The following is a 14,932-nucleotide window of genomic DNA, read 5'->3' as shown; positions in this document are numbered from 1 at the left end:
TTCACATCCATGGGAAGCGAGCATAAGGTATGCAAGCTTCAGAGATCAATTTATGGTCTCAAACAAGCATCAAGAAGTTGGAACCAGAAATTTGATGAAACAATAAAGGACTTTGGTTTCATCAAAAACCCGGAGGAATCGTGCGTGTACAAGAAAGTAGTTAAGGATGCGGTGACGTTCTTAGTGCTTTATGTTGTTGACATCCTACTCATTGGGAATGATGTAGGGATGTTGCAGTCAACAAAGATATGGTTATCAGGTAGATTCTCGATGAAGGATTTGGGTGAGGCATCCTATATTCTAGGGATACAGATCTATAGAGATAGATCTAAGAGAATGATAGGACTCACTCAAGCAACATACATCGACACCATATTGAAAAGGTTTTCTATGGATGAGTCCAAGAGAGGACATCTACCTATGTGTCATGGAGTTTCTCTATCCAAGTCTATGTATCCCAAGACTGACGAAGAGATAGAGAAAATGACACACATACCATATGCGTCAGCCATAGGTAGTATTATGTATGGGATGATATCTACCAGACCGGATGTAGCCTTTGCTCTGAGTGTCACGAGCAGATATCAGGCCAACCCCGGTCAAATTCATTGAAAAGCCGTGAAGGATATTTTTAAGTACTTGAGAAGGACTAAGAATATATTCATGGTTTATGGAGGAAGAGAATTGAAATTGGAAGGCTATACCGACTCTAGCTTCCAAAGCGACGTGGATGACTCGAAGTCAACCTTTGGATTTGTATTCATGCTCAATGGCGGTGCTGTCTCTTGGAAGAGTTCCAAGCAAGACACCACAGCGGATTCCACTACTGAGGCAGAATACATTGCAGCATAAGCTGCTGCTAAAGAGGCTGTTTGGATGAGGAATTTCGTCCAAGAGTTGGGCGTAATTCCTGAAGCTGTTGGTCCAGTTCCGGTGTACTGCGACAACACTGGTGCCGTTGCTCAGGCAAAGGAACCAAGGTCTCATCAAAGATCCACACACATACTGAGGAAATACCACATCATCTGGGAGATTGTGGAAAGAGGAGACATCACTGTCGAGAGAGTGGCCTCTACAGACAATATCGTTGATCCACTTACTAAGCCCTTTCCAGGACCATTGTTTGACAAACATCGCGAAGCAATGGGATTGCGTAGTATGACTAGTTGGCTTTAGGAAAAGTAGGAGATTGAAAGAGTGGGTGTCCGGTTAGCCAACTTGTGGCTAAGGGCTTTTATGACTCTACATAGAATTGAATGCATTTCAAGCATACCCCTTGCTGCAAATGTTATTTAATGTTCTTACAAAAAATGTACAAATACTGAATTCCAGGACAGTGACACAGAATATATAAATACATGTGTTTTAAACAGAGATATGACCATTTGGCGGCATTTTCATCCATATGAAAACAAAAAAGACATGGACAGGGCTGAAAATTCGACAACACTGACCCAAAAATCCATGTATTAATTCACTCTAGAGATAATAAATATTATGTTAACAATAACCTGGCTTTAACACAAGAATCTGCAACACTTGTTCTCAGTCATTTTAATTCCTCCACGGCCAATGGAGATAAATTCTTCGGATAAGCAGCACCAAAAGAATTGTCTTCGGAACTGCTCCCAACAGAAAAACCAAGAACTCTCCTTAGCTCAACAGAATGTGCATTTTTTTTTTCTCCAACGACAACTGGATCCAACATCAGGCATTGAGATAGTGTAGGCAAAGAAAAGCAACTCAGAACCAAGTCGATCCCGTTAGTGAAAGTGCAGTGGAGCCGTCACGGCGTCGAGGAAGCAACTTGGGAGACAGAGTCTAGCTTGAGACAGCGTTTTTCAGAGTTATTCGGATGACGTGAGTCCTTCTTACTGTCTTTAGTTCTTTATTCTATCTTATGAGTTGGGGTTCTCATTGATTTCGAGGACGAAATCTCTTCTTAGTGGGGGAGAATTGTAACGCCCCGTTTTTATCTTAAATGAGTTTATTTGAGTTAATCAGAGATTACAGAGTTCTCGAGCCGGTTTGATTTTGATCAGGGTCCTTTTTGCAAATTTTGGAAATTTCAGGGACTAAAATGCAAATATTGATTTTTATATATTATCTACACTTGGATTTGATTGGAGAAGCTTTCTCCTCCTTCCTCAAGCACGCCTCCTCCATTGTAGACGCCACTTTTGAGCTTTTGAGCTTTGTGATTTCATCCCAGGCTCGATCCGTCCGTTGGAAATTATTTCTGAAGGCAGATTATCGATCACTGCAGTGAGAGCTCTGTTATATCGTAAGTTCTTCTTCCATCCGATACATTCTAGTTTTTGGATGTTGTTAGAATCGTTATAGATTCGAGTATGTTGTTCTTGACGGAGTTCTGATCGTTTATTATCTGTCGGTTTTGAAATAGAGCGACGTTCGGAATTGTTATGATTTTTGGAAGCCATTTTCGAAAATCATGGTTTTGAGATGTGTTGAGTTTGCCTTGTTGTTGTTGTATTAGCATTGAGTTGAGTTGATATCGGTATTGAACTGCTGTCTGCGTTGCCGGTTAGTTCAGTTTATAGCCGTTATGCCGTCGGTTTGAGTTTTGGGGATTTTGAACCGTTTTTGAGTTGTTGGAACTTGGCTTATAAGTTGATCTTGGTTATTGATCATTCATTTGTCTCCGTACAGATTCTTTTGGAGGTATCAAGCCCAGAGTTAGCAGCTGTTTGATCGTTTCCGAGATTTGAACAAAGAACGATATAGAGCAATTCCTTGAACCGTTGCCTTGTTGTTTTTTTAGATTGTATAGTTGTTGATACAGTCTCTTTTGTAGCGTATCCAGAGTTCGAAGCTACTGCATTGAAAGGTAAAAGCAGTCATCGTAGCGAGATAGCATACTCGGGACTGTGGTTCTCGAGTTTTCCCTTTTGAAATCACGTACTTGCAACTACACTTGTTCTAGCATGAGGAACTTGTGTTTTTTTTTTATTGTTTTGGCTTTTGTTAAATGGCATATGTTTTATGTTTCTGTTATACATTCATCTTGAGCCAATCTTGTTTTCAGCGGGCAGAACCGCCCTTTTTGTTTAGACGTTTGGGAACTATGATTGAGTGGCCTAGGTTGTAGTATTTCGCCTAGTGCTAGCATACTCATTATGGTTGCTCAAAGTCTAGAGGAGTGGGATACGTGGCACCACCTCGATTGGGAGAGTCGGTGAGTCGTTACGTGATCTCATCCTCAGGATCCCAAAAGCAGAGCAGCACTCCCTTGTTTATCAGAATCGATATCCTGGTTTTAAAGACATGCATATCTTTAGCTTCGACTTGAATATGTTGTTTGATAGCACGTTTTATATCCATTATTTGATATGTTGCTTTTACTGGGATTATCATTCTCACCGGTTTTCCGGCTGTTGCTTTGTTTTGTATGTGTACTTGGCAACAGGTGGGGCAGGACCAAGTCAGAAGAGGCATGGTTAGCTTCAAGAGGGAGAGCTAGTAGTGAGACTCGGTTTAGAAGTCGTGTCAGCATGTTCATCTAGTTTAGATAGTAGCATGTTAGAATTAGAACTTCTTATGTTTGTATCCGTATTGTAATAGCCTTGTCGAGATATGACCGTTGCATGTTCTAGTTTTTTGGACATTTGATCAACTCTAGAACTTCATGTATTAGTTGGAGAATTTATGATTATAATGCATGATTATTAGTTGATGGTTTTGGACTTGAGTTTTAGCATAAATTCTGCTGTTCTGTTTCTGCTGTAGGAGGGCGCTCGAGCTGTATTTTTTAGCAGCCCGAGCGCACCCCATTCCGTGTATTCCAGTAGCGCCAAGGAGTAGGGCGCGCTCGAGCGGCAGTTTATGGCTGCCCGAGCGCGGCCCCTTTAAAAAAAAAAAAATTCTTTTGTTTTGGCTTTGCTTTTAGTTCTTGGATCTTGTATGCTTAATTATTGTTTACTTCTTAATTAGATGTTTAGAACCGAGGTCTCACACATTCCATGTCAGAACAGTTCCTCGACGCTCCAGAGCTTTCTTTGTTGTAAACCACCATCTTTTAGCAACTTCATGCAACTGATGTCCAATAAGTCTGACTCTTCGTTAATCACCATAGTCAAGTGAATCAAATAACATCTCCATGTCATCAAGCCATCCTTCACATTCGACTGCGTTCTCGGTACCTTTCAGGGTTGGAGGATTGTAGGATTGAAATCTTTTCAGGAGTGTTTCCATCGGAGTCGCAGTCATATCAGTCATATCTCGAGATGTACTTCCCTGTTCATTACTCGGAACTACAGCTGTAGGCACAATCGGTGTTACCATTGTCGGTGGAGTATGAACTGTCTGCTCTGGCATAGGAGGAATAGGAGTCGGAACCTGTGGTATCAGAGGAGGTCGTCCAGGTCTTCGAGACATATCTGATTATCACAATGGTTAGGATACCAAATCATCAAATCTATCTCAGTCCTCCTCTGATCATCTTACCTCTGATCAAGACTCGGTTCTGATTCAATCTTAAATAAATAATTGAAGTACTCAACAAGACATGCTTCCAATCAATTCAGATAATCAGGTAGCATATCACAAGTCATCAGAATCCATACCTCTAATCAGTTCAGATATTCCAGTAGGCATGCATCTTTCAGAATCGGAATCATACTTTCAAATAAAATAAATACAATCGACTGTAAATAAAATACTTGAAATTAAATCATGCTCGCATTTAAAACATGTAATTCAATCACGTAATTAAATCATAGCATGATAAAAAAAAAAATAAGTAAGGCAGAAGACTCGATCTACCCCACTCACTGACTATCTAAGTCCAGAATTTTTCTTGCTCTGATACCACTTGTTGTGACGACCCAAGTTCTAATCTCTCATAATCAATTAATCAACAATAATAGACAATAATCAATGTCTAAACAAAAGAATAAAAAAAAAAAATTTAAAGTCAGAGCACCTCGCTCGATCGGTAAAAATCTACTGATCGAGCGAGCACAATTGCTCAAACTCTCGGTTGCAACTTATGTTGGCCTCGCTCGATCCTCAGGAAATGACCGATCGAGCGAGCCCAACATATTCATGGTTTTGTTCCTGATTTCCAAGCCTCTTTCGATCCGTGATATTTCACCGATCGAGCGAGAGCAGTTTCCAGGGAAAAACCAGAAATATTGCTGCTGTCAAAAACAAGTTCCATTCATGCATTCTCCTCCAATATCAACTCATGCAAGAATTCATACAAGATCTAATCCATAGCAACATCTAACATGCATTCTAACATGCTATACCTTGGATAGAATTAATCATAAGAAGGCCTTACAATCATAAACATAGTTCTCAAACATGCAAGAAGCATTGTCATTTATTCAAGATCAAGTTACAACATGTTGAATTCAAAGGATATACATCATATCTCAAATCCTATAAACATCAACCAAACCACAACTAGATCATCTATAAGTTGTAAAGCAAGTAGCTATAATAAGATCATGTTTAAGGCTCAACTCTACATCATAACAGCTCACTCAACTCATCTAACTCGGATCATCACGCTATATTCATTCCGTTCCTTGTTCTTCAAGTACGCCTTTGCCCGGTTCCACTCCCTCCTATTGCAATGACACATACAACAAAATAATAGCCGGATAACTCCGGTGAGAAATAGATTTCCCAGTAAAAGCGACTAAACATGCATAACAAACATATATCAAAATCATGATATAAAATTAAATACAATGCATGTTTTCAAAACAAGGTTCATTTCGTCATTTGTCGGTTGGGATCCTGAGAAGTAGATATCATAACTAATCCACCGACTCTCCCAATCGAGTTGGGGTTACTTATCTTTCTTCTCTAGATTTTGAAGCAATCATATATGCAAATTAGCCGCTCAAACTTGCATATCACAAACATGATCATACAATTCATCTCTCCAATCATATTAATACAAGTAGAAATTAAGTATAATCACAAGGCATTATTAATAATAATTAAATAAAGTAAATTCAAACATATCGTAGTGATTAACACATATAGTGTACTTGATTATTGAGTCCGAAGACTTTTAACTCATGAATCATGAATTCATGATGTCCATTTATACGGCACTAGGTCCTTACGGTTTTTAATTCAAATAAAAAAAGGGGTGATGCTACAATAATTCATATATTACTAATAAACTATCTTTTTTATAAAAAGAATCCGTAAAATACATTAAATTATAATTTTTAAAATATAATAATTAATTTATTGCATATACTATTTTATTTTATGCACGCAACTTTTGATAACCGGTAAAGAGAAGGAAAAACGAAGTTGAAAACCCGAAAGTAATAGGAAGCCTTCTTAAGGGGAGCGATTAAAAGTTAAAACATGCTCTGGGCTATTATATCATTTAGAATAGTAGTGTTCCTATACTAACTAACAAATCATCAAATACGTAGATGACTAATTTACATGTAAATTGATTAAGGAAAACAATTATATTTTATCCAAATTGAAAGATTATATGAGGATGTCAGGCCCTTATTCTAATATCTTACAAGTTGAGGCCCTAAGTTTGGTTATACCATGCACTTCTCTTATATGAGAGACCTCTTAACATCACCGTGTGAAGGTTTTTTCACGGTGTCTTTGTGTTCACTTTTTGATTTCTTTTTACAGTTTACAGGATATATACTGCTATTATTTTTCATGGTTCTCTTCTGCACGTCCTATTCAATATGTTGGCGCTGGTCCCAATGGGTTCTGAACTGGAAAGAATTATGGGATCCATACGTATGCTGTATGTAATCATTCTGCTGGCTACAAGCAATGCCATACTTCATCTTCTAATAGCTCTGGTGGGGACATATAATCCTTTCCATCTTTTTCATTCTCTCATGAATGAGTGTGCCATAGGATTCTCAGGAATACTATTCTCCATGATTGTGATCGAGACAAACCTCAGTGGAGTTCAATCTCGAAGGTCCGACTTCTTAAGTTATGTCTGATTAGTTTAATTTCCTGCACGTTGCCCCTGCCTCTTTTTTCTTGTTATTCAAGATTAAATTCAGCTGAATGGAACAAATATTGATAGACATCATGTTTGAAAAGCTAATACAGACAAGCCAACTAATTTTTCCTCTTATCTGCAGTGTCTTTGGACTTTTCAATGTGCCTGCAAAATGGTGAGTTACATTTATCTCTAGAAGATCTATTTGATTTTTTTTCAGATGGGGTACACCTGATAATATCTTTGTGTGACAATTTTCATTTTGAAAACTTAAATCAGGTATGTATGGATCCTGTTAGTGGTTTTTCAACTTCTTATGACAAATGTCTCGCTACTTGGACACTTATGTGGTATTCTATCTGGATATGCATGTATGTTGCCCAGCTTCCCTTTTCCGGCAATCCATCATGTTTCCTCGTAATTTAATTTTATGTTAAAGTTTTGTTTGTATTCCTGATATCTTTGTCTGGCTTCAGATACTCTTGGGTTGTTCAACATCTTGATTCCTGGGACATCCTTCTACGCTGGCATTGAATCCTCCCCATGGCTTGTGAGTATCATGAAACTTTTATGTTTCTAAACACTAACTATCTGAATTGCATGGCTTAAAGGAGGTGTTCTGCGTCTTTGACTGCAGTTTAGTAGCTGTAAAGAATGTGTTTTCTGATGAAATGCATATCTTCTATTACTGGAATAGTTTTGGATTATATTTCGCTTCTTTGTTTTGGGCAAAAATTTTGTTCATTCCTATGTGCATCTCAACTGCACCTTTTTCTGCCTTGTTTTTTTATTTGTTGTAAGATCGACACGGATCTATTTAAATAAAGCTGAACTTTCTTTCTTATTTTTTTGTAGTCAACTTGTGTTAGGAGACCTAAATTCATGGTCTGCTCTGGTGGTAATACCTCAGGTTACATTCCCACTCATTCAGGTCAAAATACAACATCAAGGTACATGTGTTCACCTTTTCTCCTGAAATAAATCTCTCCTTCCATTTTGGATTTCAGGTGGAAAATACTGTTTGACTATGTTTTTGCTTTTAAAGTGCTATGCTTTCTGGAAATCTCTGGACGAATTTGTCTTCCTGGATGCCACAAAGAGAGCCTTCAACTCAGGTATGACTTCGAACAGGCGTCAATAGATTTTTGAGAAAGTTTTTAAGTGTGCAGGATTGTAAGAAAAATTTTATACTCTGGCACTGAGGCACGCATATGTCCTTCAAAGTTTTTTATTTACTACATCATATGTTCATATCATGCCCTTATCATGCAAAATGAGAAAAAACTTGAGGAGAATTGCGAGTCTCTATCAATAGTTAATGTTTTGTTAGTAGCCATAAAATAGGTATTTTGAATCATGAAAATCAAGTGCAGCAGAATAAGGTTTACTAGTATATGACTTTCTAGGCGCAGACTTCTCAAGATAGTGATAGATTTCCTGGGAGAGGAAGGACGCTTGGTTCTGACCATAATCAAGCAGCCTCTGCTACAAATTCAAATTCTAGCTTACAAGCAAGACTTTTGGATGATAACAGTCACCAGATATCTACAACAATTGGGGGAGAACAGCAGAAATCGAATGGAAGGTGCTAAGAAGTTTCATAAAACTCTATGTTTTTTCGTTTTTGAAAGTTTTTAAGGATTTGATGCTTATTGATGATTTCCCCTGCTATTCAAAGCTTATGTGGTCAAATAAAACTGAAAGGATTTCACATTCACTGAAGCGAGCAAGTCTTATTTGAGACTGGTTTCTGAAGTTCTTGCTTCTATAGGATTAATCAGAAAGAATTTACATCTGGGTGTTGGATAGATGCAAAGGATCAATAATGGAGTATTTGGTTTTCATGAAATCCTGCAATTGTCAGGATTCTCAATGGCAACAGTTATGTTTAGAAGGATTAAATGTCACTTTGGGCAGTGCTTAAGATACCATCTTCATGAATGTTGAAAAAAAAAATGGTTCTCTATCTAGATAATTTTATTTTATTTTTTTAAAATTGAAATTTAATTGTAGCTGGTAATTTTTTTCATTCTCTGTTTGCCTTTATATTGATGGTTAAGCATCTGTGTCTGAATTCAAGCAATCCTCACGTTTTATAATGATTCCCAATCACTCAACTCTTTAAACAAGATTGAAGCCTATTTCCCTTGTGGTATTTCTGATTTCAGGCTCCCAACTATAAATAGTACAGTGGAACCAACCCGAATTCAAGCCCATCAGGTTTGATCACAACTTATAAGAATTACATCTTCCCATCTTCTGTCGAATATTTTGGATATCTGATTGTCCTATTCGTCCATGTAGAGTTCTGCCACATCAGACGTGGAAGTTCAAAAACTTGTTGCAATGGGATTCGAAAGGGTAATGCTTCCGTTTCCACTAAGATTGGCATCCTAAGTTACAAACTCTGAAAACACTTTCTTCAAATTGTTTCAGACACAAGTAGAAGTAGCTTTAGCTGCAGCTGATGGCGATCTGAATGTTGCAGTTGAAATTCTCATGAGCCAACAGGTATCCATATGAATAATACTTTTCTCTACTGAAATTTGGGCCTAATGTCCTTTAATGTATGATCACGAGCAGGGATAGACGGTAAGAACTGAGAAGCTCGAATCGGTGCATATAATGTCCTTACACTGGTGGTGAATTCTGACCTCAGATGTTATCTGCGTGTGAAGAAACATGTCCAGGATTGTATTAGTTTTAAATACTGTCAAGAAGTGGTTGGTTTACTATTTTCACTCTGTTTGCATCGGGATTTTGTTGTAAACGCCGTTGTAATTGATATGTAAAGCAAGCAGAAAAATATCCTCGTGTCTTTTCTACCTTGGCAGAGAATAAATATGGTGCCATAGATTTCTGTTAATGTTGAATTGAATGTAAGAATCTGCAACAACCGGTCGGAAAACGTGAACAAATTAACATGTAAGAAATATCCATGTCCAACATTCTCAACATAAAACGTAAGAAATATCCATGTCAAACATTCTCAACATAAAACGTAAACATAGTGCCATATAGAAATATTTTTGTCCTTTCTATACATTCTCTCTTTTATATATATATATATATATATATATATAGAAAATCCTGACAGAAAACTCGAACATAACATTAATTCTCATCAACATGTGACTCAGATCCCAGAGTGGGATCTCATTGGATGATCAGAATTGATGCTAGTAAACTTGATTTGAGCCCAGTAAATAAATTATATAGCTGACAAAGATCTAAGCCAGTGGCAGCAGACAAGTTATTCCCAAGTATCTAAAAATCTAAATCTAAAAATAAAATAAAAACACAATAAGTTCTTCCCAAAAGTTGTATGACTAATTAAAGACATCCAATTGCTACAATAGCAACAATCTATAAATATAGTTTGCCAAAGATAATTCGATGATACAGATATACTTATTAAAGAAATTTTGTAGATCCCCTGTTCATTCTTTCAAGTTCCTTTTTATTAAACTAGACAACATGATTCCTGCTGTCCGTTCTACAACGAGTTCATGATTTCAAGAAATAAGATAAAAATATCGTTGCATTGCTAAATTCTTGCACCGTACAACAGACGCTTGATGAAAGGAATTGCAGGCGATACGGTGCGGGGATTTAAACCCTGATAACAAATAAATCAGTATGTAACTATATATGCATGATACAAAGTAATAGACTAAGTACGACTGCAATTTTCCATGGCTCCGTTGCGAAGCATCTTCCCCTTGCTCGAGAAATCTTCTTCCGTTGGTTTTGCCTCCTTGTCTTTCTACACCTTAGGAGTAAGGCTTCCAGCTGGGAGGAGTCATCCATGTTCGATGACTTGGCAGCTGATGCTGAAGTTTTTGGTGAGGAAGTAAAGCACTAATCTGAATATTAGAAGAATGGTGAGGGAGCTCAGGTTGTTGAGAAATTCCCATACGACTGTCAAAAGTGCTTCGAGGAGTATGAGTTCTTATCTGGGGAGTGAAATTTTGATTGGGTAGTTGAATCCTGTTTTGAGGTGTTCCAGGGATTTGAGTTCCCTGGTGAAATATTTCATGGGGACGAAGACCGCAAGGGCGGAAAGGGTTTGGAGGAACGTGAGTTGCTTCGCTGTCGTTGGCATTGTAGTGGTCAAAGTGGAAACCAATTTGATAAGAAGACTGGTTAACTGCCGGGGAGATTTCCAGAGAGTTTATTGCAGCAGCTGAAGGTGGCGGCAACCAGGCGTTCAATCCAGGTCTTCCATAAGAGGACTGGTTGATTGCTGGAGAGTAAACAAGACAGTTTCTTGCAGCAGCTGCGGGTGGCGGCAACCACACGTTCAATCCAGGTTTTCCATAAGAGGACTGGTTGATTGCTGGAGAGTAAACAAGACAGTTTCTTGCAGCAGCTGCGGGTGGTGGCAACCAGACGTTCAATCCAGGTCTTCCATAAGTGGACTGGTTAAGTGCTGGAGAGTTAACAAAGTTTCTTGCGGCAGATGCGGGTGGCGGCAACCAGGCGTTTGATCCTGGATTTTCATAGTATTGACCGTATCTTGGTATAGTATTTCCTGTCATTGACATGGTTGGCAAATTCTGGACTTGATTAGATGTAGCCGTTACTTGTTTCCTTTTCCGTATCCTCTCTTTTCTTCGAGTTTTTCGGGACTGTCCCTCAATAGTTTTATCTGGAACTACATCTTTTGTCACCGTACTAGTTTCATCTGAGGTCGGCTTATTAACTATTTCCCCAGCCTGTGAAGGTTAAAACTCATCAGACATGCATTTGGATAAAGAGAAGGAACTGAGAAGCAAAATTTTGGATATGTTCAGATGTTACTGACTACATACTCGAGTCTTTGGGGACATTTTCTTGACAAATTCATTCAGCACTGCATCTTTTCCCAACAAAGTAGTTTCTGCTGTAGTCGATTTATTATCAGACAATTTTGCAATCTGCCAATGTTCAAACTCATCAGATGTACATTTTGACGATGAGAAAAGGAACTACATTTTTTTTCTTTTTCATATTAAAAATATTACTAAATACATACTTCCGCTCTTGGAGACTTCTTGGAGAATTTTCCTTTACAGAATTATTCAGCACAAAATCTTTTCCCATGGTATAATTTTTTGATGAATTCAACTTATTATCCAAATCCCTAGTCTGTGAAGATTCATACTCATCGGATGTGCATTTGGATGATGGAAAAAGTAATTAAGATGCAAAAATTTGGATACATTCAGATATTACAAAATACATACTTGAGCTTTTTGACGCTTTCGCTTAGTAGATTTATTAGGCACTGCACCTTTTTCCAACGTAGCATTTTCTGTTGCAGTCAACTTATTATCCAACTCCCCAGTCTGTGAAGGTTCAAACTCATCAGATATGCATTTGGATGATGCGAACAGGAACTACGAAGCAAAACTTTGGACATTACTAAATACATACTTGAGTTTTTCGGGAGTTTTCTGTCATAGATTTATCCAATACTTCATCTTTTCCCAACGTAATAGTTTTTGCTGAAGTCGATTTATTATACAAATCCCAAGTCTGTAAAGGTTCAAACTCATCAAAGATGCATTGGATGATGAAGAAAAATACTAAAAAGAAAAATTTATGTGGATATATTACTGAATACATACTTCAGGAGAGTGGACTCTTTTTTGGCATTTAACGCATATTGATGATACTGGTTGAAGCTTGTTGGTAACTACATTCATTTTTGTGCACTCCTACAAAATTGTGCATATATCAGTGTGGTTTCAAATTAGTATTCGGGAAACAAAGAGATTGAAACTCACAAAACCATGGTGACCGGACTGCCCACAGTTGTAACATGAAGCTTGCGTAGGTCCTTCAGAGCTATTTTCAGTACAACAGAGATGCCCAAAATCCATGCAAATATAACACTGAACACCCTGTCCATAAGCGAATATATATTTTCTTGCATTTAAAATAAAATTCTTTAAAAAAAGCAGTTGATAAGATGGTAAGTTAACAGCAGCTTCACTAAAGGAACGGGACAGTAGAGAACTTATCACAAGCTTAATAAATGTTGAAACATGGATGCTACAAATATTGGTTCGCGTATTAAACAAAGGATAAAAAAGTTGTCGTACATTAGACTTTAACATACCTTGAGATCTTCTGGATCATAGTCATTGGTACATGAGAACATGGCATGGCCTGTGCCTCCGCATTTTAAGCAGAATAAGGAAGTATGGTCCTCTTCTACATTATTCTTGCTCTTTTCCTTAGAGCAAACAGAGCATGTATTAACCTGATCGTGAAGACAAAATGGGAATGGAGTTCACAAGGCGTCTTTATCGGTTTGGATTTACGTTGCACACATTGACTCGGGCTTGAATAGAACCGTACTCAAACTTGACTCACATGTGTATCAAGTATGTTCTTATGAATTAGTTATCATTATAGGCAACTTTAAGAACTAGGATATGTTGGTATAAAATTGAATCATGTAGTTGACTTATATACGCTCGAAATCGACTCATATCTTGCAAGCAGCTCAATGGACTAGTTTGAACCCCAATTCGGACGATAGAAATCTGGTCGCTAAATATTGATGTGGAGCCAAAGGTGTAACTAGTTTCATTTAAAATTGTAATATGTCAATTTAAATAATTCAGAATAAAAAAATTATCATGTCCGGGCTTGGGCCTGCCCAAATGAGGGGTTTTTTTTTTATTAAATTAATATAAAACTAATAAAATTTAATTAAAAAATTGCATTATGTAAAAGATGACCGAACCAGTGCAATCCGGGACAGTCAGATCTCTAATGAATCCGGGACAAACGGTCTTGGATTTAGCTTTATATATTAAAAAAAAAAACGATCGGCCCAAACAAAATCGACTGGACCAAAAATTATTGGTCCAGCCGATTTTTTTTGTTAAAAAAAAAAGAAATTTAAGTAACTAAGCTGTCTTATCCGTTAAAAAATGACCTATAATACAGCTCCCTGAATCCGGAGCAGAGAATCATGTGAATCAATGCACCGGCCACTTTCCAACGGTGTATGGTTAGTATTTTTTCAGATTTTATTGAGCATATCTTAGAAGTTTTCATGGATGACTTCACTGTCTATGGTGATTCCTTTGAAAACTGTCTATCTAACCTTGCACTTGTCCTTAAGAGGTGTGTCGAAACCAACCTAGTTTTAAATTCTGAAAAATGTCATTTTATGGTTGGGCAAGGTGTGGTTTTGGGTCATGTTGTGCCATCTAAGGGAATAGAGGTAGATAGGGCTAAAATTAATATCATTCAGTCTCTCCCTTATCCCACATGTGTGCGGGAAGTGCGTTCTTTTCTTGGCCATGCAGGTTTTTACAGAAGATACATTCAAGATTTTGCCAAGATCGCGTCCCTCATGTGCAAGCTCTTACAAAAAGATGTGTCATTCGAGTTTAATGAGTTATGAAAATCATCCTTTGACAAATTGAAGAACTCCTTGACATCTGCACAAATAATCCAACCACCGGATTGGAGCCAGCCGTTTGAAATTATGTGTGACGCTAGTGACTATGCCGTAGGAGCGGTATTGGGACAAAAATTTAGGAAGGCATCGCACGCTATCTACTACGCTTCGCGCATTCTGAACGATGCCCAACGAAACTACTCCACTACTGAAAAGGAGCTTTTAGCAGTAGTTTTTACTTTAGAAAAATTTCGCTCCTATTTACTTGGTGCTAAAGTTATTGTTTACTCTGACCATGCAGCTCTTCATTTTCTGATGGCGAAGAAAGAGGCAAAACCAAGGCTAATCCGGTGGATACTACTGATGAGCGAATTTGATGTAGAAATCAAAGACAAAAGAGGGGCCGAGAATCAAGTCGCTGACCACTTGAGTCGTCTAGTTCATGTTGATGAGGAGCTAGATTTTCAAGACGAATTTCCTGACGAACAGTTGTTTACAGCGAGCGCCGAATTACCATGGTACGCAAATATTGTGAATTATTTAGTTACTAA

The 14,932-nt window shown here is 37.8% G+C and overlaps 1 protein-coding gene across 2 annotated transcripts; it reads left to right on the top strand.

The window, feature by feature from the left end:
* The first annotated feature begins 6,504 nt into the window (after positions 1 to 6,504).
* Positions 6,505 to 9,832, top strand: LOC140865272 (rhomboid-like protein 15). 2 transcript variants are annotated; one of them, XM_073269862.1, is made up of 11 exons: positions 6,505 to 6,949; positions 7,119 to 7,151; positions 7,256 to 7,347; positions 7,453 to 7,526; positions 7,832 to 7,926; positions 8,022 to 8,091; positions 8,389 to 8,561; positions 9,145 to 9,196; positions 9,281 to 9,337; positions 9,413 to 9,487; positions 9,560 to 9,832. In XM_073269862.1, exons 1-11 carry the CDS (start codon positions 6,705 to 6,707, stop codon positions 9,563 to 9,565), a joined length of 972 nt encoding a protein of 323 aa, XP_073125963.1. In that variant the 5' UTR covers positions 6,505 to 6,704; the 3' UTR covers positions 9,566 to 9,832. The 2 variants fall into 2 exon arrangements, with proteins under 2 accessions (XP_073125963.1, XP_073125962.1); XM_073269861.1 differs by having other exon boundaries at positions 8,383 to 8,561.
* Positions 9,833 to 14,932: the final 5,100 nt, after the last annotated feature.

Source organism: Henckelia pumila, chromosome 4 (assembly GCF_033568475.1).
Source record: "Henckelia pumila isolate YLH828 chromosome 4, ASM3356847v2, whole genome shotgun sequence".
In the NCBI taxonomy this organism is placed as follows: Eukaryota; Viridiplantae; Streptophyta; class Magnoliopsida; order Lamiales; family Gesneriaceae; genus Henckelia; species Henckelia pumila.
Note: the sequence above shows the minus strand (reverse complement) of the source record. Positions and strands in the feature narration are given on the sequence as shown.

Coding starts and splice junctions, on each gene's coding strand:
- LOC140865272 (XM_073269861.1), top strand. CDS start 6,705: ATGTTGGCGCTGGTCCCAATGGGTTCTGAACTGGAAAGAATTATGGGA. Junction 7,527..7,831: donor TTGAATCCTCCCCATGGCTT/GTGAGTATCATG, acceptor ATTTTTTTGTAG/TCAACTTGTGTTAGGAGACC. Junction 9,338..9,412: donor TTGCAATGGGATTCGAAAGG/GTAATGCTTCCG, acceptor AAATTGTTTCAG/ACACAAGTAGAAGTAGCTTT.